General features: G+C 42.7%; 1 protein-coding gene across 7 annotated transcripts in view; it reads right to left on the bottom strand.

Moving 5' to 3' along the window:
- Positions 1-3,185: 3,185 nt before the first annotated feature.
- FARP1 (FERM, ARH/RhoGEF and pleckstrin domain protein 1) overlaps positions 3,186-26,190 on the bottom strand; it is a 214,472-nt gene continuing 191,467 nt past the window's right edge. For 6 of the 7 annotated variants that reach the window (XM_063149572.1, XM_063149568.1, XM_063149573.1 and 3 more), the window contains exons 17-27: positions 21,921-22,002; positions 19,057-19,294; positions 16,929-17,059; positions 13,854-13,922; positions 11,823-11,912; positions 10,647-10,729; positions 10,192-10,304; positions 9,535-9,698; positions 6,992-7,099; positions 5,840-5,991; positions 3,186-4,760 (exon numbers count right to left, since the gene is read on the bottom strand). In XM_063149572.1, the coding sequence (XP_063005642.1) occupies positions 4,679-4,760; positions 5,840-5,991; positions 6,992-7,099; positions 9,535-9,698; positions 10,192-10,304; positions 10,647-10,729; positions 11,823-11,912; positions 13,854-13,922; positions 16,929-17,059; positions 19,057-19,294; positions 21,921-22,002 (1,312 nt within the window). In that variant the 3' untranslated portion in view covers positions 3,186-4,678. Of the gene's footprint in view, positions 4,761-5,839; positions 5,992-6,991; positions 7,100-8,007; positions 8,145-9,534; positions 9,699-10,191; positions 10,305-10,646; positions 10,730-11,822; positions 11,913-13,853; positions 13,923-16,928; positions 17,060-19,056; positions 19,295-21,920; positions 22,003-26,190 lie in introns of all 7 variants that reach the window. The other variant, XM_063149575.1, reaches the window with a different exon arrangement.

Raw genomic sequence — 26,190 nt, 5'->3', positions numbered from 1 at the left:
TCTGCAGTGCCACGGTTCCTTTGCAGCTCCATCACTGTGTGTGAGTTTGTGGCAACAGAAGATGAACTGATCTTTGTGGAATGCCCTAACTGGGGGGTTCTGCCCCTGCTGAGCAAAAGGGGCAGGTGGAGAGGGAGGGTGAGGCTGAGTGTGTTGGCACCTCACTGCAAAGCAGCTGGCTCAGTGTGAGTTCCCATCCTCCTGCAGCCTGGCACCCCATCATCTGCCTCTTAATGTGCTTTTAATGTAGTTGGGCAATGTCTTTTTTAGGTCTCACTACTTTCTGTGACATTCTGTGTTACTTTTTAAACTCTGTGGTACCAGTTTGTAGGAGTTTTACACTAACCTGACTTTAAAGGAAATGTGTTTTGCCTTTAAAAATGTCACCATTGGAAGATTATCCAGAGTGCTGATAAGAACAGGTGTCATGCAAAGATCAGGACAATTCCAAATCGGTTTTGTAGGCTGCTGGGGAGGAGCTGAAGGTATAGCACAAATGTGTTTCCTGTTTTTAGCTGTGTTGTGCAGATGTGCTGGGAACTGCACTGAGCACATGCCATGGACAAATAGTATGCAAGGGTTTCTTGCCACCTCTAATGCATGATTACAGAGGACCATGAACATGTGTGTCTTGTTTTCTGTAATGTTGCTGCCTGTTTATAACCGTGTATTTCAATTTTAGTTTTGTCACTCTACACCGACACAGTAAACCTCCTTGTAAACTATGTGACCTAGAAATAAAGAAGGAAAAGTTTCATGAAATGTTGCCACATGAGTGGTCAGTGAGATGAGATTCAGGGCCCCTTCCCTTGAGGGGACGCTCTCTGGGCTTCCAGAGCAGTTATTGCCCATGTGTCAGCAATGATATGCAGAAAGGTCATTAAACAGTGTTGGGTTTTTTATGGCAATCAGAATTTGTAGCACTTGCAGATGGCAGTGATTTAAAACCCACCTTGCAGCCTCCATCCTGCCAGCCCAGTGAAACTGATTAGGTGCTCACAACAAACTACATGGATTGCACCTTTACCTGGTGACAAACTCTGTGACAGCTGCACTCCAGTAGTTGTACTTATTTACTATTTTCTGCTGCTACAAACTGTATGTGTGGCACATTGCCAATTATTTTGTCCCCTGCCAGCGTTCCTGTGCCCCAGGGCACAGGCAGTTGTCCCTGTGCTGTAGCAGCTGGAGTTGTGCATCTGCCTGCACATAGGTAACTGTGCTTTTGAGGGCTAAGACCATGTAATTGGTTCTGTATAGAAAGAAAGAATGGGCAAGATTGGGCTTTTCAGGTCTTTCTTGATCCTCTTTCTTGGCTGATGGAATGGCAGGCTATTACACCTGATTTTGTCTCTAAAACGAATTTTTCTTCCTCCTTAGTCAGAGACTTTCATCAAGATTTCTGCAATCACAGCATGTTTTCCCCTACCTGCTGACTTGTCTTTCAGTCTGTCATTTTTGTCTGGTTTCAGCTGAATTTACAAAGGCATTAAGGTGTCAGTGTTGTTCAAATAAAATGTTCTGAAAAGAGGTAGGTTTGAGGTATATTATCAAACACATCTTAACAGAGATTAAATTAGACAGCAAGATAAATGGTGGAGATGCTTAATCTTGTTGAAAAAACCACAGGAGTCCAGGCTTTTTTGATCCCTTTGCCTGTGGAGCTACCTCCTGAGGCAATGAAATCCCTGTTTTGTTTTTATTTGTCCATTATTGGAAACTGGCAGCTATTTCATGGTGAGTAATAACAGCACCAGCAGCAAATCTCCTGGAGTGCCCCATCTGAGGTTTGCCTGCAGCTGAGAGAGATGTGTTTAGTGATAGCTCCTGACCTGGCACACAGTGACCCTCCCTCTCTGCAGGCCCTGCTGGGCTGAACAGGCAGTGCTATGATGTGAATCAGGATTAAAAATAAGTGGTTCTACATTAGAGCTTTCTAGTACATTGAGTTTTATTCACACATGGGGACTCTGCCCATTTCCAAGATAGGAGCATCATGACAATTGATTTTACTCTCTTACTATCATTTCAGTTTTGGGTTAACCCTGGGAATAGACACCTAGAAAAATGCTGACAGGTGACAGCAGTTCAAATGGTTCCATTTTAAAAAGAAATAAAAAATCACACTAGTAGAGAAGAAAAAAAAAATCTTGTGTGCAACTTTTTTTATAGGAAAAATACAAAAAGGTAAAAATGGTGATTAGGTGGGTATTCTAAAAGTTGCACCCACAGCTTAACTTGGTCTCTGCTGTTAAAATAAAGATCGCTGCATTTTGGTCTTTGCCTTATTTTCCAAATTCACCTTGTGTAAAAATGAAACTTAATGAGGAAAGTTGGTACTTGATTTCTTTGGAGAGCTCAGAATAAACTACTGCAGCAGACAGCAGTTAATGAACATTCTATTCAACAAGCCCCAGGGTTCTAAATTAAAATTCAGTTTGGCTGAATTAAGGGCATGGCCCTTAATATAATTTCCATTAAAAAAAAAGCCTTTCACTGTTAGAGACAACACTTCTAAAGGGAAGAGGCAGGGCCCTGTCTTGTAAGGTACTATTTTACCACTGAATAATAACAATTTTTGGCAGGACCAGGTCTGCAGCATTTTACTTCACAGCAACATCGAGTGCTGTTGCTTTTCCAGCACTGTTTTCCCAGACCAGTATGGCTGCAGCTGAGTTGTTGTTCACCTGTGCTGTGCTATTTCCTCTTCTCCTCACTGTGCAGATCAGTGCTCACATTCCTGGACATTCCTGAAGCACTGGAATTCCTGTATCTTACTACAGGGCAGGGTGACAGGCTCAGCATGGACAAGGCAGTGGGACCTGCAGCTGAGAAAATGAGCTTCAGATTTTCCTACCTGCTTTCCAAGTTTGTCCTTCAGCACATCTTAGCCAGAGGCAGTGCTCCAGGGTAGGTGTGATTACTGCACTGGTGTGGAGAGCCAGGGGCACCAGCTGAGGCAAAGAGCAGCTGCAGCACTCTGCCTGCCCAGGGGGCTGAAGGTCTCCCTGCAGCTGAAGGAAATGCTCTGGAAAGAGTTTCCCTTTGGCAGGATGTGCTTGGATTTGGCCGTGAGGACTGCTGCTTGTCCTAAAGGGTTTGGAGCCCATCCTCATCTTGGACAGAGGTATGTCTGGGGTTGGGGTAACAGAAAGAACACTTTACTGTCTCGAAACAGGCATATGTACAATGGTGGTGTGAGGTATTTTATTCCCTTTTGTTGTGAGCAAAGCTGTAAGAAGCCATTTTACACATCGCACACAGACAAGCCATTAAGAGAGCGAGCAGCTGGATGAAGAAAAAGCAGGGATAGAACTTGCCCAGCTTCCTTTCCCACACTGACCTTCAGGCCCCCTCTGCTCAGCACCGTGCTTCCTCCAAGGCCTGTAATGGTGATGGGTGCTACCAGCACAGCAAACTTCTGCCAGTGGAAGTTTTACATCACCCTAGTGACAATGTTTATTAGAACACAAGGGAAAGCATCTAAGCCTTGCAGATACAGTGCTGCCAACCTTCTCAGCACCACCAATTTATCCAAAATGCGGAGCCAGCTGATGTTGAAGCTAGGCATACAAAATGGGTAATTCTGCTGCAGGTTGTGTGAGTCACTCTCTGTCTGCCTGAGCCCCAGGGGAGAGAGGGAGAGACTGAATTCCAACAATCAACTGCAAGTCAATTTGGGATGTGTAGCAAGCAGGATGAAAACTCGGGGCTTCATAGTACCCCCCAGCTTAGACCAATTTAGTTACCAAAACACTACAAATGAATCACAAATAGCTGCAGTTCTTGTAGCATACAGGTTTTCTTTCAAGTTCGTAAAACAAACAGCAGAATGTCACCACAGCCTTTAATTTCTCCTTGTACATAACCATTCACAGTACATTAACAGCCCAAATAATATTGCACTGGATTATTTTAAAAATTTTTCGTCTTGCAAGTAGTACTCACTTTTCAAAGCCAACAGATGAATGATTTGGTCAACTTGCACCAAAAAAATGGTTAGGTAAGAACCCTATACTTTATTTATACCACATGGATTTGTGACCCCAAAGGGAAATGAGAATGAGCTGTCAACTGTTTCCTTGTTAAACATAGAAAATTAGTAAATCGTTGCAGATTAAATGTAGAAAGACTGGGGGAAAAAAGCATGAAATCTGAAAGTTATCTCATTCCTGTTAGACTGCTTGCTGTATATATAATTATATTCTATACTGTGAAAATCCATCTACATTTAAAAGCCCAGCAGTCTACAGATTAACATGGTAAAAAAAAATAATATATTTTTGTGAAAAGAGAAGAAAATAGTGTTTGCCTCAGAGGAGAAACTTTTCATATTTCAGTCATCTAGGAGTTCTTTTAGGTGCAATCTTTGAGGCAACAAAACGTCTTTTGGCATTTGGCACTCTAATAAGGACAATATTTTAATACTGGCACAAGCTAAAAACAGCACAGAATGACAACATACAAGACATGAAATGAACCGCAGCCACTGGGATGATGGTAAGCTAGTTTGTATATTCAGAGAACTTAAACAGTTTTGCTGTGAAAGTTTCTGCAAAACCGTACTCAATTCTCTTCTTTAACCAAAGTGTAAGTTTTCCTAAACTTGGAGGGAGAAAAAGAGTTTCAAATGTCCTCTAGAAAATCAGCAGCTGCTGGACAATCACCACAGCGGCCGTCAATAGGCGTGAGGCTCTTTGTGACTCAGAGCTCGAGCGCGAGAGGCAGAGCTGGTGGCACTTCGGATCACTTCCATCCACCTGTGAGCAGGCACCAGGACAGACACAAACAGAAGGAAGGTCAGTTCCCAGGGGAGGGTTTCTTGACAGGTACAGTCTGTGCTATTGGTTGTACAGTTTGATTTTTAGTGCCTGCGGGAGCATCTTCCTACTTCACCCCTAAATCTGTCTCAAGGCAACTTCCAAAACTGTAAGAGAGAACAGACAGCAGGTCCCAAACAGCAGGTATGGGTCCCAAAACTTGTGAAGTTAATAGTGATTTTACTTGCTCTGCACACACCAAATATCTTTTTCCTGAGTGGTCCAAGCAACGAGCAATTGAGACCAGCCATTCTTAATCTGAGAGCAAAAAAATGTACTTTAGCTGCAATTTCTGCTTCTTTTTCCTAGAACTGATAACGGCATTTTGTGTTTTTATTTTATCATCACTTTCCCACAATTTGCCTTGTTTATAGTTTTGGACTGACATGGCTAAAGGTTAAGAGCAGCTTTCTTTGATGAAGACATCATGATTTTTGACATGTTCATGCTTAATATAAAAGAGCTAAATTAGTTCCCTGTATGAACAATCACAAACCACAAATTAGGAGGATTAGTGCCTTTTCCCTGACTCTCCATTTACCTGAAGTTCAGTGGGAGGTGTAAAAATTACACGGTGAAGTGGCATAAATATGTAGTAGGAACAGCTGCTTCTATAAAAATTGTAATTTTGTTTCAGGTGTGATTTTTCCATGCAGTTGTACTAAAGGAAGCAAAGCTATTCTGAAGAGTTACTGAGGTGTCCTGTGATTACTGTTCGCATGCTTCCTGAAGGCTGAGGCATGGAGCTCCCCATACAGCCAGCCTGATCAATTTTGACTGGATGATTTCAGGTTTTGCAGTAATTACTATTACTGCTTCCATATCATCACAACCAATCACTTGATTTTAGCAGTATCAGGTTTAAAATTTCTTTCATAATTTTAAAAACTTTCTCCAGTTGTGCTGAACCACTTTGCCTGTATTACTGAACCAACTTACTTAATAAACTTTGTATCTACTAACCTTTGAAAGAATGCTCCTGAAATTTAGCAAAAATTTTCTCTCAAAAACAAACTTACCTTTCAAAGGTGTATTCACTTTCAGCCCTGAAGTAGTACACGTGGGATTTGAAATGTAGCTTGAACACATAATCTTTGTGAATGTTTTCAGATTCAGAAGGAAGGGTAAGTGAATATCCCAATAAAGGAAGGCTGGCTAAAGGATGATTGTCCTGAAAAGGTATGATGGAAAGTGCGGTGAGATCAAATGCCCTTAACAAAAGAGAGCACGTAAGTAAATGGAAAGCAGATACAACCTCATTTAAAGATCACTGTGTTTCTACACATGTGCAGAAAAATACCAGATTTACAGAATTGCAATAAGATAAATTGTCTGGTAGTTTCAGTTGGTCATCATTACAGACCCTCTGCATAAGGATCTGCTGCAGGTTGATCCCCTCAGTATTTCCTTGAAGGAAAGGTGGCTAATATCTTGGAGTTTCATTACTTTCAAACTGATGAATATAATGCTCCATCATTTGCTACTGGCAGGGCACCACCCAGCTTCATCCTCAGCTTGCAAATTCCCACTCCTTTAGAGCTGTGCTGGCCACCCAGCAGGGTCACTGCTGAAGTGCAGTTACTGCATGGCAAACGATTTCTTTATCTCTCTTACGTGTGGAATATCCTCCAATTCCTTCTTTCATCATTTAGGATTTCTATAACAATGCATAATGTAGCAACTTGAGTTACTTTGTGCTTATGCCCTGCTCAAACAGATTCAGGAGTCCAAGAGATTCTAAACAGAAATCCCCTAGTTTTGCAGTAGGATGTTTTCTCAGGTAGATTAAATCATTGACCACTGTTCTCTTGTTTGGCTTAAGTGTCAGTCATGGTAAACAGAATTTGAAAGTCACTATTAAGTTTTTAATTGTAGCGATAAAAGCCTGGTTTTACCACAGCTTCTGAGCAGTGGTGAGCTCTGCTGTGCTTTCAAGAATGATCTGTATTGTGACTGCTGATAGCTTCAGGAAAGAACTGGGCCAGGAGCAGTGAGAACAAGCCCTGCTGTGTGCCAGTGGCAGTGAAGGCTGTGTGTGCAGCTGTGCCCAGTGCACCTGCTGCTCCAGCCCACAGCATCCCTGACTGATACCCACTTTACTCTCAGCTGCCTCTTTGGAAAAGAACCCCTCACTGTCACCTCCAGCCACTCACACTTGCCCAGTCGGTTACCTGGTGCGATTTATAGAAGAACATGCAGAAGTTGGTGAACACCACCCAAAGCTTCTGCCACCCGTTGCTGTTTTTGAATTTTCTTAGCAGATTTCCAGACAGTTGGTTCTGAAACAGATCAAAAGCAGTCAAGTAAATAAGTGAAAGGTGCCTGCAGCTTTCTAGTTATTGTAAGAAAAATTATTTGCTTTTATCTGGTTTTATGTGGCCTGGTTGTAAATGAAAATTCTTCAATTGACTGGACGTACATTTCTTCTGCATTTTTCTACTGCTGAGCAGTACTTTACATATTTTTTTGTTTGCAGCTGGGTACTTCCAAAAACTCAAAGCTACTACACTAATTATTTTATCAACTGAGGTGGCTTTTGGTAATCTGTTACTAAACCTCAGTCTTGTTAATCCTACTGTCTTCTTTTAGAATGGTACTTAAATAGAATGGAAACAGAAAGTCTGACATGAACTTGTGATATAAAGGAAAATTATGACATACTTTAGAATTGCAGATAGAGACTGAGGTCTCTGTACCCAGGGACTTCACATGGTACTTTTCAAAGATTTCAAAAACAAAGACTCTTCACCTTAATGTTAGCTGGATTTTGGATAGTTTAACATAAAGGAGGAGACAGCCATAACCAAGTACATGTATTCAATGGCTGGTTTTAGCAACTGCTCTTCATATAGTGAAGATGGAAAGACAGGCATCATTGTTCCTTGCAAATGAAAGGGGGTTCTCAGTGAATTATCAAGGATTTCCCATTCCTTGTTGACTGTAGGGCTCTTGCCTGGATCACAATAGCTGTTTACATCATTTTCTTTATCTAATGCACAAGCTAACAATCTGTAAAGCTTAATAGTTGAAATCTGGGGTTCCTGGTGTAGTTACTACACATGAAGTATTCATTTCACCAGCCTTGGATATGCATTAAAGCCTTTCCTTTAACTCATCCTGTTCTCTGATATCTGGACAACTGCCTCCCTGCCCTAAGTTACAGGTGTACTCCTTAATTTTCTGTTACCTCATTACTCTGGAGGATATCATAAAAGGACAGGCTTTGCATTCGGTACCAGCAGACATATGAAATGGAAACAGGCCGCTGATCACTGATCAGTCCAGCAGGTAGGGAGGAACAGTCACTGACAGAGAGAGGCTCTTCTACCACGAGAGAGACAGAGAGGAGGGAGAGACACAAAGAAAATAAACGATAATGCTGAAGTGAGAGGCACCGACAGGACGAGGTGAGCATGAGCGGGCCCAGCCACGCATGGAGCAGCAGTGGAGCTGGAGATGTTTCACAGAACAACGCATGGCTCCAGGGTGGCTTGGTCTTCACTGCTCTGTGTTCATTGGAGGCACAGGGAAGGAACAAAAATGAGCAACAATGAACACTGATCTCAGACCTAGTTAGATTTGCCTAACTAAATGTTTTAATCATTAGAATGAGTCACTGGTATAAGTTCTATATCTGTTTATAATAAGGCCTCTGGCTTTAGGGAAAAATACAAGACCTTGTCCTGTGCTGAACTATTCCTCCCTTGCAGGATATAAGGATATGAAGAATGGAAAATCCCACCTACGTGAGACAGAAATGAGGCTCTACAGTTAGCATTTTTTAGCATGAATATTTTGTCATACTTCAGCAACAAACTCACCTCCCGTTTAAAAATAGAGGCAGTTACACAAACTGTGGATATGTTTGTCCTTACATCACTGTGTTCTGCATCAGTATCTTCTCTAGAGCAATGATGGCCTAATGTTTGAGGGCTGCCATGTGAGTGCAGATCCACTCAGCTTTAAGACTACTTCCATTTTCATAGAGCATAAATTTCCATTTGCTGAGGGCTGTGATAAAGTACACAGAGCTCTTTGGACTCTCTTCGGTGAAGGAAGAACACCTCAGCAGGCTTACTACTTCATCCTAAAACCTACACTGAGCTAGAAATCTTTCATTTCAATCTTTGAAAAGACAATGTCTGCACCTTGGCTGTCGAGTACAGAATTAACAAATGTGTATCAAATTGGCTTAGCTGTGATCAGAGTGGTAAAAAAGGGGTTTATTTTGAGGTGGAAAATGCAAATAAAGAAAAAGCAGATGAGACTGAGCAATGAGACAAGGTTCCAGAAAAGATGGCTAGGTAAAGAAAGTAAGTTAGTAATACACGTAATTGAAACTCTGGCTGCAGCAGCTAAAGACAATATCCTTTCCGCTCGAGCAATGACTTAATGCCTCTGTAACTGAAAGCATTAAGACAGTTTGAACTGCTGTACATTCTAAAGGCCATCAGCTTTTTTTTTTTGACAGTTGCTTCTATGAAAATTACTGCTCTAACTGATTGTACAGAGGTGCACTACAGGAGCAGATCTGTGCTGCTTGAGTGACGGTTCATGCCATGGTTTGGGAATACAGGAGGCAGGTTAATAACCGTGCCTGGAACTTCCCAGGAGGAGACAAGGGAACAGTGTACTTGTTAAGGAGGAGCAAAAAGGAAATTGTCATTGAAAAGCGAGCCTGGAGCTGCAGTTCAGGTGGTTCTGAGGCAGATACCTCCACAGCAATACTAAAGTCGATCATTGAAACACTGGTATTTCTGTGCCAGCAGACGTGCACCGTAGTGTTGCCACGGTGGGGTGACTGACGTTCGAGTGAGGTGCGGGATGCACTGAGGTCGTCCTCAGATTCCTGGTCTACAGTAGTTTCATCAGGAGACTCTATGAAATGCAGGGAAAAAGCATCTTTCTTCCTCTATGCAACAACATATATAATTGGAAAAATTAAACAAATCAATTCTGTCCGCAGTATTGTGAACTAATTTTAAAACACCATTTTAGAAATAGTTTTGTGCAGACTTTAAATAGATTATTATATTTTATATATTTAATGTGTTTCTGCAAGTGTTAGAATTAAAGGCTAACTACCATGCTTTGTTGGTGTTTTTAATACCTTCCAAGGACAGGCACTGCCCAAATAGTTCCTGAAACCATTATGCTTAAGTCACTTCTCTATTCAATAAAACTTTCTGCTAACTTCAACAAGAACATTAAAATGGCACATATCTCAATATAGCTATACATATATATGTGTATAAATCAACTTCAAATGTCTCAGTTTGACTCGTGGCCAGCACTTCTCACCACTTTGCTTAGAAGCAGCCACCGATCATACTGACAAAAGTGAATAAAACCTACTCTGGCATTTACTTACTATTGTCAGGTGGGCTGCTTGCCAGTAACTCTGGGGCAGGGCCACTGCTTTTCTCGGCCAGGTCTATTGCCATCTGGATGTCCTCAGTCCATTTGTCCATTTCAGCGCGGGAACTAACAATGAAAATTCAGGTGTTATTCACTTTCATACAAGCTGAAAGCAAACTCTAAGAAACAGACACAAGCTGAGCTTATTTGAAACTGAAATAAATAAATTCAGACACACAAAGATGCTACATTTTTCTCCCTGATTACTTAGTTTTGGTTCCAGCTTGCACAATTGCCACTCTATTGTGTCCCATCCACTTTTTTCTTAACAACTGGCTTTCAGGAAAGAATATACCTTTGAGAAGATGGTTTTAGGAGCAAATACAAACAAAATGATGCCTCTCTGTCCCACTGTGACAGCTGCAGAGAAACACAGCTCACATGTGGACTTTGTCTCCACTGAATTACCTTGCAGCAACAACGATGGACTGGTGTTGACCTCGTAGTGTCAGGCAGTGAGGAACTCCCCATTCCTCCTCACTCTCCTCCATCTGAGAGGTAAAAGGCCAAATGCAGTCAGATTGTAGGAAGTACATATTTCTTAAGGTGAAACAGTGAACTGAATGAGCTCTTACCATCGGGGAAAAGAAAATAGGAGAAATGCTCACAAACAAATTTGGGCTAGGTATTGAGGAAAAAACCAGTGCCTTGCAAGCTGGAAAGTTCTGCAATAACATCTTGAACGAAAAGCATGGCTTTGTCTGCTTTGTGTCCAAGCAAATAGCAGTATTTTTATCAGAAGAGTGATTTATTGTACAAAAGGGTGTGTTAAATGCTGGGAGTGCTCTGGGAGCTGTAGCATAGCACAGTTCTGCTGAGAGCAAGTCCAGGCCAAATGGCCACCGACCACTGAGTGGATTCCTGGAAATGCTAGATAAAACTTGAAACCTTGCAAATGTTTAGAGAAAATCAATTACTGTGGTAGTGACAATTTAATTCAATTCTCAGGAGAACAGCAAAGAATTGATACCAAACAGTGAGAAGTTCCATTGAAAATAATGGAGGGAATGAAACCTCTTTGAAATCAGCAAAAACATTTTTGGAACAACACAAGAAGAGGTAAATAAGTGCTATTGGCTTGAAATGGCTGTTTTCCAGAAGAATTGCAACAAGAGCTCCAAATAACATTTTGCCGCCAGATTCCCACTACTTTGGCTTTAAGATACAGAACTGAAAACATTAGGAAATGCCTTTTTAATAGAAATTAGATTGTTGCTACTGTTTACTTGTCTTGTGTGCATCTATAATGAATTGGGGATGAATTACTTGTAAGAATCATGTTCAAGAAGTCTGTATTGTGAGGAAGCAGCCCTCAAAAATGCCTTTTCCTCTTTATGGAAAGCTCAAATTCTTTCTTTGTATTACACATAATCTTTGTATTACACACAAAAAATGAGGGGGCTCACTTTGCTATGTGATGACCTCTGTGCAGAAGGCTGCAGGAACAGATGCTGAACCCAAGGCAGATTTAGAGAACACCTCCCTTTCTGCTGTTTTCAGCCCAGCAGAAATCCATCAAGCAATTAAGATGGGACCACAAATGGCCACTTAAGCATGAATCCCTTAAGCTCTCACAATACTTACGGTCATGCCATACAGTGGAAGATGCCCATGGACTTTAAACTGATTGGATGCTGTCAGGCCTCTACTTGTGTACAACAGGATATCATTGAACTGAAAAGCAAGGATAAGCATCATTAGAATGGTGTTGGCTGGCATGTATGTATGTGAAAAAAAAAAATTAAAAGAGAACAGTGAATACAGGAAAGCTGGGTATCTATATGGCACTCCTAATTCATTAATCCAAAATACTGGCTTCCACAATATTCCACTACCTAGTGTTAGCACCTGTTATCTTCCCTGTCCTCCTTTCTGGCTAGGTTTAGGTATGTTTCCATAATTTTCCACTGGATATTTTTCAATGCCTTCTAATGTTCCCTTTGTGATCTCTGGGTCAGAACTACCAAGCCACAACAGCAGTGAAACAGAGCAGTACATTTCATACATTTCACACTCTGCTGCACTTTGAAGCTGTGGAAGGTGTGTCCTTCACCAGTATTTTCTCCTGCTTAGAGAGAAAAGATAGTTAAACCTGGCCAAGAGGTGTGTCCAACTCAGCCCTTGTAAACAGAGTGCCTGTCTTTTACTCCCCATATTCAGAAGGAAGCTGGGAGACCTTTTTCCAGGTAGACGGTTTTATGTTAAAAATACCAAAGTGAAGAGACTGAAAATCTCAATTTGTAGAGCTTCCTGCAGGTAACAACAGTTGTCCAAAGCATGTCAAATGACTGCCTGCATTTTGTTGCCATAAAATGAACAGAATATTTTCACCGGGCCACCTGGGTCAAAGGGTGTTTTTCTCAAACCAGATGGTTGCATCAAGAAAATCACACTCTGTGGTGTGAAACAGAGCTCTTGCCACAGTCCTCTACAATGCAGCAGCAGCAATTCATGAAACTTTGCGGATCAGCCACTAGAGGGGGATTTAATTATGCCAATGATTATATGTGCATTTGGAATCTCACAGTACTGACCTGGGATTTTACCTCCAAATAGATTCTGGTGCTTAAGACAGATAAAAGATTTCTTTGACAGTAAAAGCAACTGACTTGAGAGTCTAGTTCTCAGATTTTTTCATGTTTATAACCAAGGCATCATCTAGTATCTGTTGGTATGCAAGAAAATAGGCACCGTATTCATTGAGGCTTCCCCTTCAGTGCCTTTAAAGGCAGAGGATAATCCTACTCAGGTAGATTTATCAGGTTATATCTTTGGCTCATTTAAAAGATTAAATGTCAAACACCTTGTAAAATGTAGCACACTCACAAGCTTTTCTACACAGCCACTGCCTTCACCTTTAGCACACAAGAAGCCAAAGAAGCATTCTTCTGCCACGCTGCACTGACTCTTCAGGGGTTTGTGTACTAAAAAATCTGTGCACCCTGCTGGGTGTCCCAAGGCCACAACAGCAGTAACCTGAGGAGTTTGGGAGCAAATCAGCTGGCTGGGAAGAAAAGAGAGGAGGACTCTTTTTATCCAGTGGACTCTTGTGCATCAGAGAGTGAGTGGGATCACCATAACGTCAAAGTGGTGGAAGGAGACAAACTTCCCTAGTACAAAGCTTGCAAAATGCATCTCCAAGTACAGGCAGATCCATCAACATGCTGGGCACTTGTGTTGGAACTGGATGATTTCTGGAAAAATTTGGTTCTGTGATGTGTTCTGAGAGCATTATATGAATTATTGTTCGTATCACCAGGAGTCACTCTATCTTCTCTGAATATGATCACTATCCCATGTGGTGCCACTTTTCATTTTGTAATGATGCTGCTTTTATTTAAGACAAGGTGCAAGGAGGTATTATTTTATCATTATATTCCCACTGTCATATCAAAAATAGTTTTTTCTTTGTAAGAAGTAGTTGCAAAGAGAATATTGGATTTGAACAGAAATGTAAGTTCTTTAGAACCAGCTGCACGGGTGATGTGCTATGTTAATTTAAATAAGGCTGTTTAAAATACTTACTGTAATTCAAAATTCAAGTCTAACAGTTATGTCTAGTAGATGCCTTGAGTTACATTTCATTGTACAAAGAAAAATTGTCTTCTTGCTTACCAGAAAAAACATCCGTTGCTGTAAACCTTTTCCAGACAACTTACTAAGACTGCCCAGCCTAATAAACTCCTGTGGGAAACAAATACAAGACAAAAATTTATCTCCTGTAGAAATTATGATTTTTTTTAGTATATAAACAGAAATATGACTTCTTGGTCATACAAATGACTTGACTCTCAGTGACCAAGACTTTTAATTTTATTAAATATGTTAGAAATCTAATTTATAGGATAATTCCTGTTTGTAAGTGTCTTTAGGATAAACTCCTTTCATTCACATTAAGAAAATTCAGGTAAGCAAAATTGTTTTTACCTGACAATAACTCCTTCAGACAGCCCCCTCTTTCCCCAGTTTTTAATGAGTATTTTTCACAGCACAAATAACATAAAAACTAATGATATATATGTGTTCTTGGGTTAGCCACTGGTAATCTTCTGTGGTGCATATGGCACACACTGCTCTCATTCACTGCAGTGGAAAACCAGCTACACAACATCACCATTAGCAGCAGACAAAGAAAGACATTTGTCTGGCAGTATGAGTTATCCCAGCACCATCCATGTCATATAATACAGCACATTAATCCAAACCACAGTGTTTAAGAATGTTTAGGGATGGAAATAGAGGAAAAGTAGCACATCTAACATTTCAAAACACTGGATTTCCTAGGTTTGCTGTGAACTGTGCAGCAACTCACTCTTATATTTCTCTGAAAGCCATGAAAATACAATTTTTCTGTCACTCCCTCCAGCTTCTGCTAAGAGGTTCATTTTTATTTATTACAGTCTTTCTAAGGTCATTCTACTCATAATTGCGGATGTAAAAACCTGTATAAAGCACTTAACCACCTGCATCTTAGGAATAAATTGGCTCAGATCAGCCTTTTCAGAGAAACAACACAAATGCCTTAGGCTTGCTTTGGTGTGTCCGGTCCCCCCACCTGCACTGCCCGGGGGCTGAAGGGTGGAAAATGGACAGAGGTGCTTATCCCTGTGCCACACGAGGCTCCTGGGAGCTGCTGTTGGCCACCAAGGAGTATTGACCATACCTGGGGCCATGTCCCTGCACCCAACGGTCCCAGGCAGGCTCAGCACCAGCACGGCCAGCGGTGGGGACTGCATGGGTGCAGCTGCAGGGCACTGCCACCTGCAAGGACAGCCAGCCACGGGGTTTCTCCTGTGCAGCACAGGAACCAGCTCAGCAGCACCAGACAGGCTCCGGACAGCCTGCAGAGGATGGGGTTACAGAGGCATTTGCCTCCCAGCCCTGCCTGCACCAGGGCAGGGACTTGAGTCAGAGCCAGAAGAACAGCCAAGGGCTAGAAGCAGCAACAGCCTGGGCATGTGCTAGAGCGTGGTGGCCAATGCTTCTTGTCTTGGCAGGGAAACAACTTCTGCCCCCCATCTGCCTCTTCCTTGAACTTCCTAGGACAGGAAGACTGCTCAGACTTTAAATAGACTAGGGTAGCAGAAAACACCCGATGACAGCATTTAATTTCATGTGATAGAGAGATGCAGAGGCTGTGAAATGTCCTGAGGGACTTGCCAAGGATGTGAACAGTCTGTGGATCACTAGAAAGAAACATGAGCTGTGGCAGCTGCTTGGAGACAGGGAAAAGGTAAAGGGAGGGAGTGGGGAACAGCCACAAATGCAGAAATAGCTGTGCTCAGCACTGCCTTCCCAATGGCACATCAAACTCGTTGCAAGCTCTGGTTTTGTGTATTACACGCAGAAGTCAAGGGACTGGGAAGGAAACTACTTCAGCAAGAGACAACTCTCAAGTTTGCACACACAGATACATGTGCCTAAGAAAATAAAAAAGGCTACAAATATTACAGTGTGGCTCATTTGTTCTGAAATGAGCTTTTGATTTTAAAAAGGCATGATAAGTAAGAAGGAGATGTTGGTATTCTTATGGCACAATTAAAAGTGTTTACTTAGGGCAACATTCTCTCAAAAATTATTGCCTAATGTTACAGTTAGACTGAAGAGACTGCTCCTCCCCAGGGCCATGAGTTTCAAAGCAAGGCATGGTGAAAGGGCTGAAGTTCTTCCAGCACAAATGCCTTCCTCCCCTTTAATCTATCAAGCTCTAGCATCAGGGGCTGGGGAAAAAAAATAAGGGCAGGAAGAAGACACGTGCAACTGCTCAGGCTCTGAATGCTGTGATAAATGCTACACTTTTACTGCCTCTGTTATAAAAGATGTTTGGAATTGCCTAAAACAGTCCAGATCTATACAAAAGACAAAACTTTAAAAGTCAATAAAAAGCTAATACAGAGGATTGCCTTTTCCTGCTTTAAAGGTGCTGTTTTCTATGGTGTGCTGGTTTTGGCTGGGGTAGAATTAATTTCTTCATCATGGCTGGTATGGGGCTGTGTTCTGGATTTGTGCTGGGCACAAGTAGCTGAACACAGGGTTGATGATAAAGAGATGTTTTTGTTATTGCTGAGCAGGGCTTACACAGAGCCAAAGCCTTTTCTGCTTTCCCTACAGCCACACTGGTGAGGGAGCTGGAGGTACATGTGAACCTGGGAGGAGTCACAGCCAGGACAGGTGACTCAAACTGACCAAAGGGACATTCCAGACCATGTGACATCGTGCTCAGTGTATACAGTGGGGGGATGAAGAAGGAAAAGGGAACATTTGAGGTGATGGTGTTTGTCTTCCCAAGTCCCCATTACACCTGCCCTGCTCACCTTGGATGGCTGAACACCTGCCTGCTCTTGGCAAGCAGTGAATTAATTCCTTGTTTTGCTCTACTTGTGTGCATGGCTTCTGCTTTGCCTGTCTTTATCTCAACCCATGACTTCTCTTGATTGCTTTTACCCTTCTGACTCTCCACCTGGTCCTGCAGTTGGGGCAGTGAGCAAGCAGCTGTGTGGGTCTTGGCTGCTGGCTGGGGCTAAATGATGACATTTGGCATTATTGTGTTTACATCTGAGAGGTTTCGGTGACAGAAACAGGTTCAAATGATGAAAGGCAATTTCACACGTGCCCCTAATAAACAGGTTTTGAAAACATACCTAATGATTTGAAATGGTATCAAACCTTAATCACAACTCTGTTACTCACCCTTCCAGGGATCACCAGATTGTCCATGCCTATCAAGTCTTTCTTCAGTTCATGCAGCTTCTGGAAGTTCTCCATCTTTATCATATTGCCATGGAGCTGAGCCACCATTTCAGAAATCTCAGCCAAAGCAGCTAGATGGACAAATCCATAAAGTGCTCATTAAAAATTTACAAGAATGTTCAAGAAGAAATATGGCTTTTGTCAGCAGTACCCAGCTCATGAGCCCTCTTGTGCTACTCCTCTCCTCTACAGCATAAAGCTACCCAGGCAGACTAAAACCCACACAAACTCTGGACATCATCTTATGCAGTGGATGGGGTGGAGTGCTGTGATAAAGAGACAATCTATTTCCCAAAAATTTGCCCTGTTTTAGCCACAGTAACTTTATAAGAAAAGTATGGTCAATCCAGAGCACCAACAAATGGATTCTCATAAAGGACTTAAATTCCTACAACTCTGATTAATCTAGGGATGTTCTTTGTGCTTCAAAAAAATGCATTTCCCCCCCTGCTCGCAGCACATTGGGTCAGGTCCATATTTGAAAAGAGCAGGAAATGGCAGTGTCACTTATTTCATCATTTCAGATGGCAAACACCTGAAATGATACAATCTTGGGGTTTGTTCTCAGTCCCATCAATGAGAACAGCTAAAGGGCTGCACACCACTGAGTCACATCATGGCTCTACTCCATTCTCTCCAGGGACACCACCCTGTGCCATCGTGTGTGGGAGCACACCTGGCTGGGTGGGCAGGCTCTGAATGGGCCAAAGACATGGGCTGGCAGTGCCAGGAGAGCAGCTACAGCCATTTGTGTTAAAAAACCACAGTCCATGAACAGCAACAGTGGCTCCATCTTCCTTCATCATTGCTCAGTACACAGTTCACCCACCTGCTAGTGGGAGACATGCTCTCTTCTGGGATTAAATTAACTTTTTTTTTGCTTCCTTTAGACTCTGAACTTTAAAAAGAGTCTGCAAAACCTTAGTAAAGAAACTGATCCCAGAGTGATGGGGTCTCTAAATCACACTGTCCTCATGTTGTCTTATTTTCACCTGTGAACCCTATGTTCATGTCCATTTCAAAAGTGAAGCAGGAATCAGCCTGCTACACTCTCTGGGGAGAGGAGAATGGACACATCATCCTCACGCCCCAGCCTTGGCTGAAAGACATGCAGGCACTACTCACTGCCTTCTCTGAGATCATTCAGGGAGCAGAGAGATTTGGGCCAGCACCCGTGTCACAGAGCCCCCCAGTGTCACACAGCCCTCAGTGTCACAGGTCTCTGTGGCATTTCCTACTGCCACAGGTCAGGTTAGCTCTGCATTCCCTGCACTGCCTGCTGGGAGTCTCATCCCACAGCATCTGAGGGAGCTCAGTTCACATGTTATGCCTGGAGCAGTTGTGCTGAGCACTGCTCCCTGCCCGAGTTCTTCCATGGATCTGCACCAATGCACCAAAGATAATGGACACACAGGTGTGGGGGATGGATGCAAAGGGGAAGGAGAACAAACCCTCAGAAAGAAATGGCAGGCAGTGAGTTCAGGCTACAGGAGGGCAATTTCTTCATGTTTGAAAAAAAAAAAACAGCCCTAAATCCAAAATCAACCCATGCCGGCTGCTTTGAGCTCCTGAAACAAATCACGGAAATGATAACAGAGCAAACTGTATTCTTGGAAAAGAAGACAAATAACACTGAAAGACATAATAACAGCATCCCTACTGGGTCAGACCAAGGGTTCACCTGGGCTAGTATTTTGTGTTATTAGAGGATCTCTAGGGAAAGCTAGGAACAACACAAGCACATATGGTATGTTCCCTGTGCTCTCTCCAACCTTCCAACTGTTTTCAGTTCAAGAGGCTTCCCGAACCTGCTGTCATTTCTGTGTGTTTAATAACCCCCAGCAGAATTCTATTCCAAGCACCTGCCCAGACTGTGGCACAATGTGTATAGAAGAGAATCCTTCTGTTAATCCTACTGCTTATGGTGCTCTGAGTGGTGGATTTTGCAACTCAATCCTCTTTTTATGTAGGCTTAAAAAAAATGTTTTCCTTTCCTCCAGCCATACACCTCTAATGGATTTTGATGTCATTCCCTGCTCCAGGAACTGATGCCTTTTCTCTTTCTTACCTCTCGAATCCCTGAAGTCCATGTGGCTTGGAGGGTAGTGCTTGCAAAGCCTCTCCATGATCTGCTTGTAGTGCATAAGCCTGTGCAAAGGCCTGAGGAGGAAGGTATTGAGAGGCAAATAGCAGACTTTCTGTAGCTCGAAATCTCTGCAGAAGGTCTCCAGCTTGCGGGAGCTCCTGATCCCATTCTCCAGCTCCATTAAAATCTCATTGTGCTTTCGCAGGTGAATTGTCAGTTGCTTTTATGCATGAAAGAAAAGAGGAGGCTCTTAACAATCACTGAGAGACATGACTCAGCCCATACCTAATCCAATAACACATCCAACTAGCACAGCAGTGGGGATTTTGCAAACAAAATTGCTGTACAACACAATGGTTCTGATATTCACTTGCCAAGGAGAAAAGGCATTACTCATTTGAAGTAGACACCCCGACCCCCTCTGCATTCCCAGGAAAACTAAAGCACATAATTCAACAAAACTCTCTTATCAGTGAGGAATCCAAAGGCAAGGAGATAACATGAAGACAGATCATGCAAGTAGGTGCAATAGAGACAGCCAAAAATTGTGAATGGGATTTTCTAAAAGGATGAAGGGATTTAGATGCCCCAGTTGCCCTTTGGTGATTTTGGGGAACAGAGATGCAGGTAAATGGACTTCTGGCTTCTGCTCTCCTCTTATTAATGAGAAGTTGCATCTCTTGGGAACTCAACAAACACAAAACCAGAGGTGTTGCCCAACAGAAATGGGTATGTTACAAGCTCCTCATCCTTAGACTAGATCCTCTTCCTCCTTAGTGCAGTCTCTAAATAATCCCAGTTGCAGCAGGGGAGCTGCACACCAGCAATGAATGAGGTTTGCATTAAATACGTAATTCCATTTAGGTCTCAGTATCACAGGTATTCACAACTCCCCCTTAAAACAATTCAGCAGTATTTTTTTAAACAATTTATACAGGGAATTAGTTGTGTTTTGAAAAAGGTAAACTGGTTCTTCAGGATGTACAGAGCCTCTCTGAGCAGCCAACTGAAGGTTTCCAGTAAACAGTAGAATATTAAGCAGCAGCAAAAAGAAACTGAATGCATAAATTGAATGGACTTGAGAAGAAATTCTGTCTTAATCTGAAGTTTGTGCTTTTTGACACATTTCCAGTCAACTCTCTCTCTCCTGTGATTTGTGACATGTTTACCAGAAACATACCTTCCCTAGAGCCAAGCTGCTTCCTCCACACACTGCATATTCATTTTACAAGCCTGCAACTCAGGAAAAGACACAGCAGACCCTCTGGGCTGCCACAGAGGCTGCCCATTAATTACTTTTCTTAACTTCTTTCCTATATTAATTAAGCACGTAGCATCAGTTTGCAGATCTTTTAACAGGTCTCATGATAAATAAGTACAGTTTTTACTAACTTTATTTCTGTTTCTTGCACAGTTCTTTTAAGTTAAACTAGCTTTTGTCTCTTTACCTATCAGTTGATCAGTGGTGGTGGATCTCAAAGGAAATGTAATGGGAAAGGGAAAATGGGAAAAGGGAAAGCATGCTGCCAGGTCTAAGTTACAGTGAGGACTGTACACTGCCCTTAAACTAGTGGCCCAGAAGGACCTGCAGACAGCAAAGGAGACATGATATAATGTTGCAAGATACCAAGAGCAAAGTCTGTCTGAAGCTCTTCAGTACTCTAAAAACAGTTTGTGAAGAGCTGCATCCTTCTTGAGAGCAGAGATGGAGGCAGAAAAGTCTCCTCTGCATTTCTTCCACTGCATGTGAATTACATCTTGAGGGGGAAAAGCAGTTCCTGGCTAAGTACAGTGCAGAGAGAGAGAGTGAGGCTGCCTTATTGGTGACAAGGCTGGCTGTGTTGGGGATGGGAACTGGAGCTTTCTGTGCTCCCTTTTCTTGCTCTGCCGTGTAATCGCTTGTGCGTCACTTCGCTCTCCGTGTCTCTCTCCGTCCTTTTGAAAGACAAAGCGAGTCCTAGCCAACATCTCAGGAGAGCTGTAATGATTAAAGTGCCCTTTCCTCCAGCCAAGGACTCAAGGCTGTTCCATTTACTAACTGCAGAATGCCCAAGTGGCCATCCCCAAGGAAAGATTTATCGAGAGTTCAATATCACTCGCAGAGCCGCATACTGAAGGTGAAATGCCGTGTTCTGCCCCACACCTGGAGGTGTGGATGCATTACAGCAAGGGGAGCTTACATCCACACTGTAGAGCTTTCACATGTGCCTGCATTCCATGCTGTTTTCCCAGTAACACAGAGCATTGAGAATACTGCTCTGGCCAGACTAAGAACACTTGCAACTTCTGCCGAACATTACACCTGGATTTATGGTTCATATGTGCAGTTTTACTTCTAGTTTTAAAGGCTTCAGAGGCAACTATTCTCATGATTCAAAAACCTTTCACCTAACTTGGCACTGTAGTGCACAAATATAACTTTTCCAAGTCAAATCAATATCCAGCTTATGGTCACTAATCCTGCAATATCTTAACATGAATATTTGCATGAAAAAATAGGCACACTCAGCATTTGAGCAGTCTCTTCAGCCACACAAATTCCAATGCTTTGCCCTCTTATTTGAAGGAAAAAATAACTGGAAATGAAATACTCCTGAACTTTTGTGTTTGCTGCTTCTGTTTTTAGGAGAGTGGAGGAAAGGGGGTGGACAATCTAAAATCAGCTTGCAATTCTGAAATCCCAGGGAAATCCACCAAATGCTTGCTACGTCATCAAAGGAAACTTTCATAGCATGAGCCTTGATTAGAATTGGCAAAACCAGCACAAGAGGCAACATCATAAGAAAATGAAAAGCATGCTGAAGTTAATCCGTGTTAAAGCTCAGCAGTTATAGGATCATTCCTACCTTCATACTCTGAATGTTCTTCAGCATAACATCTCCGATTCTTTGGTAATCTCCTTTAATGTGAGCATTAGAGCGGCCTTCCCTGTCAGCAACAGAAATGCCACACACTTCAGTCATCCAACAAAACTGCATAATCACTTACAAGCACTGAAACTCAATAGCTCATTTCTTTTAAAATCCTGACCCCCGTGCTCCTTTGCTCAGAAGCTTGTGAGGAATCTTCCTGGCAGACTGTAATTCCCAGGTACAGTACACCCTTCACCCAGCCTGCCTTTCACTTCTGACAACAGAGAGGGCAGGCACTTAACAGAAGGATTAGACTTTTAAGGAAAATTGCTAGCATTTTTGAACACACCAGAGAAGGCTGGAAATGGTTTGGGGAAAAAGAAGGCATCAGAGTCCCAGGAGAATATGTGACCTTAGAGCAGGAGGTTAATTCTGCTCAGATACGATGGCTGAACCCCAGAACAGGACCCGGGGGTGTTCTTCTTCTGAAGAGTTTTCTGCTTGTGCAAGGGACAGTGGGGCCAAAAAAAAAAAAATCCATCCAGCATCTGGCTTTGACTCATAAGTGTTTACATATTGGCAGGAATTTCCATTCAGTACTTCACTTATGGTATTACAAATGCAAAGTGCTGCCTCCCACCCAGCCAGCTGCACTTTGATGAGTGCAGCACTTGGGAGCAACACTGCTCCTGATAAAAAAGATATTCCTGCATCTAAATAATCCATGTGTGAGACAGGCAAGGATACCATGCTCTGAGTGAAACCAAACAACCAAACATGTGCTTTTTGAAAACACAGGAGGAAAGATCATGACTGTAAGAACCTGTTACAGACCTGTTCCAATCAAGCTATGCTGTCAAAATAAAATCACTAGGTGTGTGGGGAGAAGCACTGTTCCCCTCTCCAAGAGACTCCATTGATAAACAACTCCATGTTCATTTGAACATCACCCAGTTTCATAGGTTGCCTTTAATCATTTCCTATTGTGTGTTTTCCTAGTCTGTTAACACTCACATGCCTATTTAGGCAAGGAAAATCAGTACTCAACAAGATTTTTAATGGCTTTTTTTCTGAACCCAAAGGTTACACTGGGGTAGGAAGTTGGGCTGTGTCAGTGGTAATTTTAATTACTATCACTGTTTTGCAAAACCATTATCTCATATAAACACTGCCATAGTCAAATCATGCCCGAGCAATGTCTAAACTGAAAGTACAGATTCTGTCTTCAGGAAGCCTCTGACTGTCAAATCATCTTCACTCTGTGCTGTTCCTCAATCCTCCCTTCCCCCATGACACACCCATCCAGCAGCTCCTCCACTGAGATTTCCTGAGAGGTTGTAAATAAAACCTTCCAGCCACTAAAATTCTGCTCCAAGTGGTGCAGATCCAAGTGGCCCTGACTGAAAACCAGAACCATTGGGAGCCCCAGGCAGCAGCCCCACCCTGGCAGGGAGCAAGGGAAAGCCACCCTGCACCCAGGAAGCCAGCAGGCAGCATCCCCTCCCAAATGGTTCATGTTGGGCCTCTACACACAAGCTCAGAAGTGTCACAGCCAGATGAAATTGTGCTGCTGCCAGCAGTGGTGTGGTATTCAGCAATTATCTCTACAAGAATTCTTGCTTTATGTGTTATTCTCTCATTCTCTGGCACTACCTGGATCCCTTTCCATGTGTCTACATTTGATTTAATCTAATGGACTTTGGCAGTTTTGTACCTTTTTGAGTATGAAATGTAGAGTTATCTACTTACTGCCAAGATAAATATTAAGTCCATCATCACAGACTGTTTTTTCTAAACAGCCACAGCTTTTCTGATCTGAAGGCTACAGTACAGATTGGCTGGAATACACAGTGCAAATGTCCTATCTACTAGCTGCCTGTTGGAGGCTGAGCCCAAGCCTACCAAAGTCACAGTGAGTGCTTCCAAGAGCTAATAATTAATTAGCTGGGATTTAATTATTCCCAGCTAATTAATGGGAACTGGGGGCTGTTCATGGAACAGTCAGGTCCTTATTTCCTAAAAGCTGACCTGCTGGACCCTCTTCAGCACCACCAGCACCGAGTGCTTGCACAGCATCTCACCACATCAGGAATAGTCCCCCCTTCACCAGTATCAGCCACAGACTTCTAGGGCTTTCAAAACTTACTCTGCATCTCGGCAGAGTGACAGAGACAGAGAGAAGGGGGTCCCCAGAAGCAACAGCCCCAGCCAGCTCCAGCTGTTGGCTGAGCAGTGAAGAGCTGAATGCTACCAGAGCCCTCAGCCCAGGCTGACAGAGATGACCTGTGCAGCACACAGATGCATCCTGCTGGAAGAAATAAACCCTGGCTTTTCTTAGGAGAAAATACAGAAATGTGATGGCTGCCTACTGCTCCTTGTTCCAGACACTCTTCTTGCTTTAGTTATTTATTTCCAGGCAAATGAATTTCCCTTGTAAAGGAGATGATTTTCCCACTGGAGATGGTGCACAGGCATGCAGGCTGTGATGTGGACAGAGAGGCAGGGAGAGCTGAAAGTGGGCATTAGGGAACATGAGATCTCCCCATCTGCCTCCTAAAACCCAACCTCCACTCTACCCCAGCTCCATGCTGGCACCCCAGAGCAAACCCCAAGCTACACTGCCATTTCCCCAGCTCCTCAACATGCAAATCCCAAGAAAACAAGGAACACCAAGAAAAGAGCATCCACATACACAGAATATAAAAATGAAACCCAAACACACAGCATATCAGATGATGTCTTGCTGCTGCAACAGCCCAAAGCACGGGAGCACAAAGGAGAGTTCTCCCTGTGGTGTATGTTTTGAATAACAACACTCAGCTTGCTGAGAGGGAAGAAGCTGCTCATTTGTTGTGCATCAATGGCTAAATTGTTCTTCTTACTCCTTGTTTTCACGGGTCACTGTTTGAACATGGTATCTATCTGCCACTGACAAGGGAAAAAACTCAGGGCCTAGGGTCTCACAGCTTTTCATCAGGAGCTGATTTATGGTGCCCATCTCCACAGAAGATGCAGGAGCAGCTTTCCCCATGCATAATGTGCCCTGACTCCACTGACATTGTGGGGAGGTCTGAAGCCACTAAAAATCATGTTAAAAAGTGAGGATGTTATTGGTCGTTGTACGATCATTTCCCATTTTTATCCAAGTAGTCCCTTCCTTTTTACAACAATGCAAGTGTACAATAGCAAGAAAAGAGAAGACTTGCTTACACCTGGCAAGAAATTCAGACACTACCTTATATATATTACTCCAAGCAGGCACCAGCTGGACTTACAGGGATTACACAAGCAGCCCTGTCAGATTTTCTAATTACATGATGTTTTTAGTGTATACAATTGAAAACATAATAGAAGGAAATCTCAAGTCAGCCCGTACCCTCAATCAGAAGGTATTCAATGGGGATGGTGGAAAGGCAAAAAAGAAGAGAAAGATATCTCAATAAAGATTTTTTTGAGGCAAACACAGAAGTCTTTGATTGCAGCCCTTGAATTGCAGCCAAAATAATAATAAATCAATTGTAACAAATTATATTTACAATGTGTGACCTTGTGTTACATACTCAGGAACTCCCTCCTGAATAACATAGCTGGTTCTTTGAACACCTACACACTTTGAAGTTCTTTATGACTCCATTATTAACTAAAGTTCTAATACTAAAAAATACCTTAAACATTTCTCATTACAACTGCCTTTTAAATAAGAGGCATGTTTTGTAATTGGAAAAGAAGAGCCAATAGAAGCAAACACCCCTTTCCTTGCTCACACCCTGCTTCTCACTGCCCTGCCCATTTCAGCCAGCACTGCAGCTGCACTTTCAGCAGTGAGTGGTGCATGACACGCTGCTTAGAGGCTAAGAAACACACTGCTGAAGCCATCAGAGCTTCCCAGAGTCAAACCAAGCCTTTGGAGGGTGTGCATACATTTAAAGACTTTGGGATGGCTACCCCTGTTGTGGGAGAAACCCAACCTACAGCAAACATGCATCAGCAATGCTTTTAAATGTAAGGAATCTGAGCAAGTAACAGCACTGCATGAAAATGGGCTGTAAATGCAAGAGCATTACACGCCTTGCTGTGGAACAGCCTCAGAGCTGACCCTGGGCATATCCTGCTGGGAGAGCCACAGGACTGATGCAGCATGGCTCCACCTCTGACTAACAGATCCTGCATGTGCTACTTCTCTCCCACAATTTCCAGTTAATTTGGGCGTAGCACAGCTTCAATCCCCAGAGGTACCCAGAAGTGACTTCAGCAATGAAAACTC

This window comes from Melospiza melodia, chromosome 2, assembly GCF_035770615.1.
Source record: "Melospiza melodia melodia isolate bMelMel2 chromosome 2, bMelMel2.pri, whole genome shotgun sequence".
In the NCBI taxonomy this organism is placed as follows: domain Eukaryota; kingdom Metazoa; phylum Chordata; class Aves; order Passeriformes; family Passerellidae; genus Melospiza; species Melospiza melodia.
This window is presented reverse-complemented; position numbering and strand designations above follow the sequence as displayed.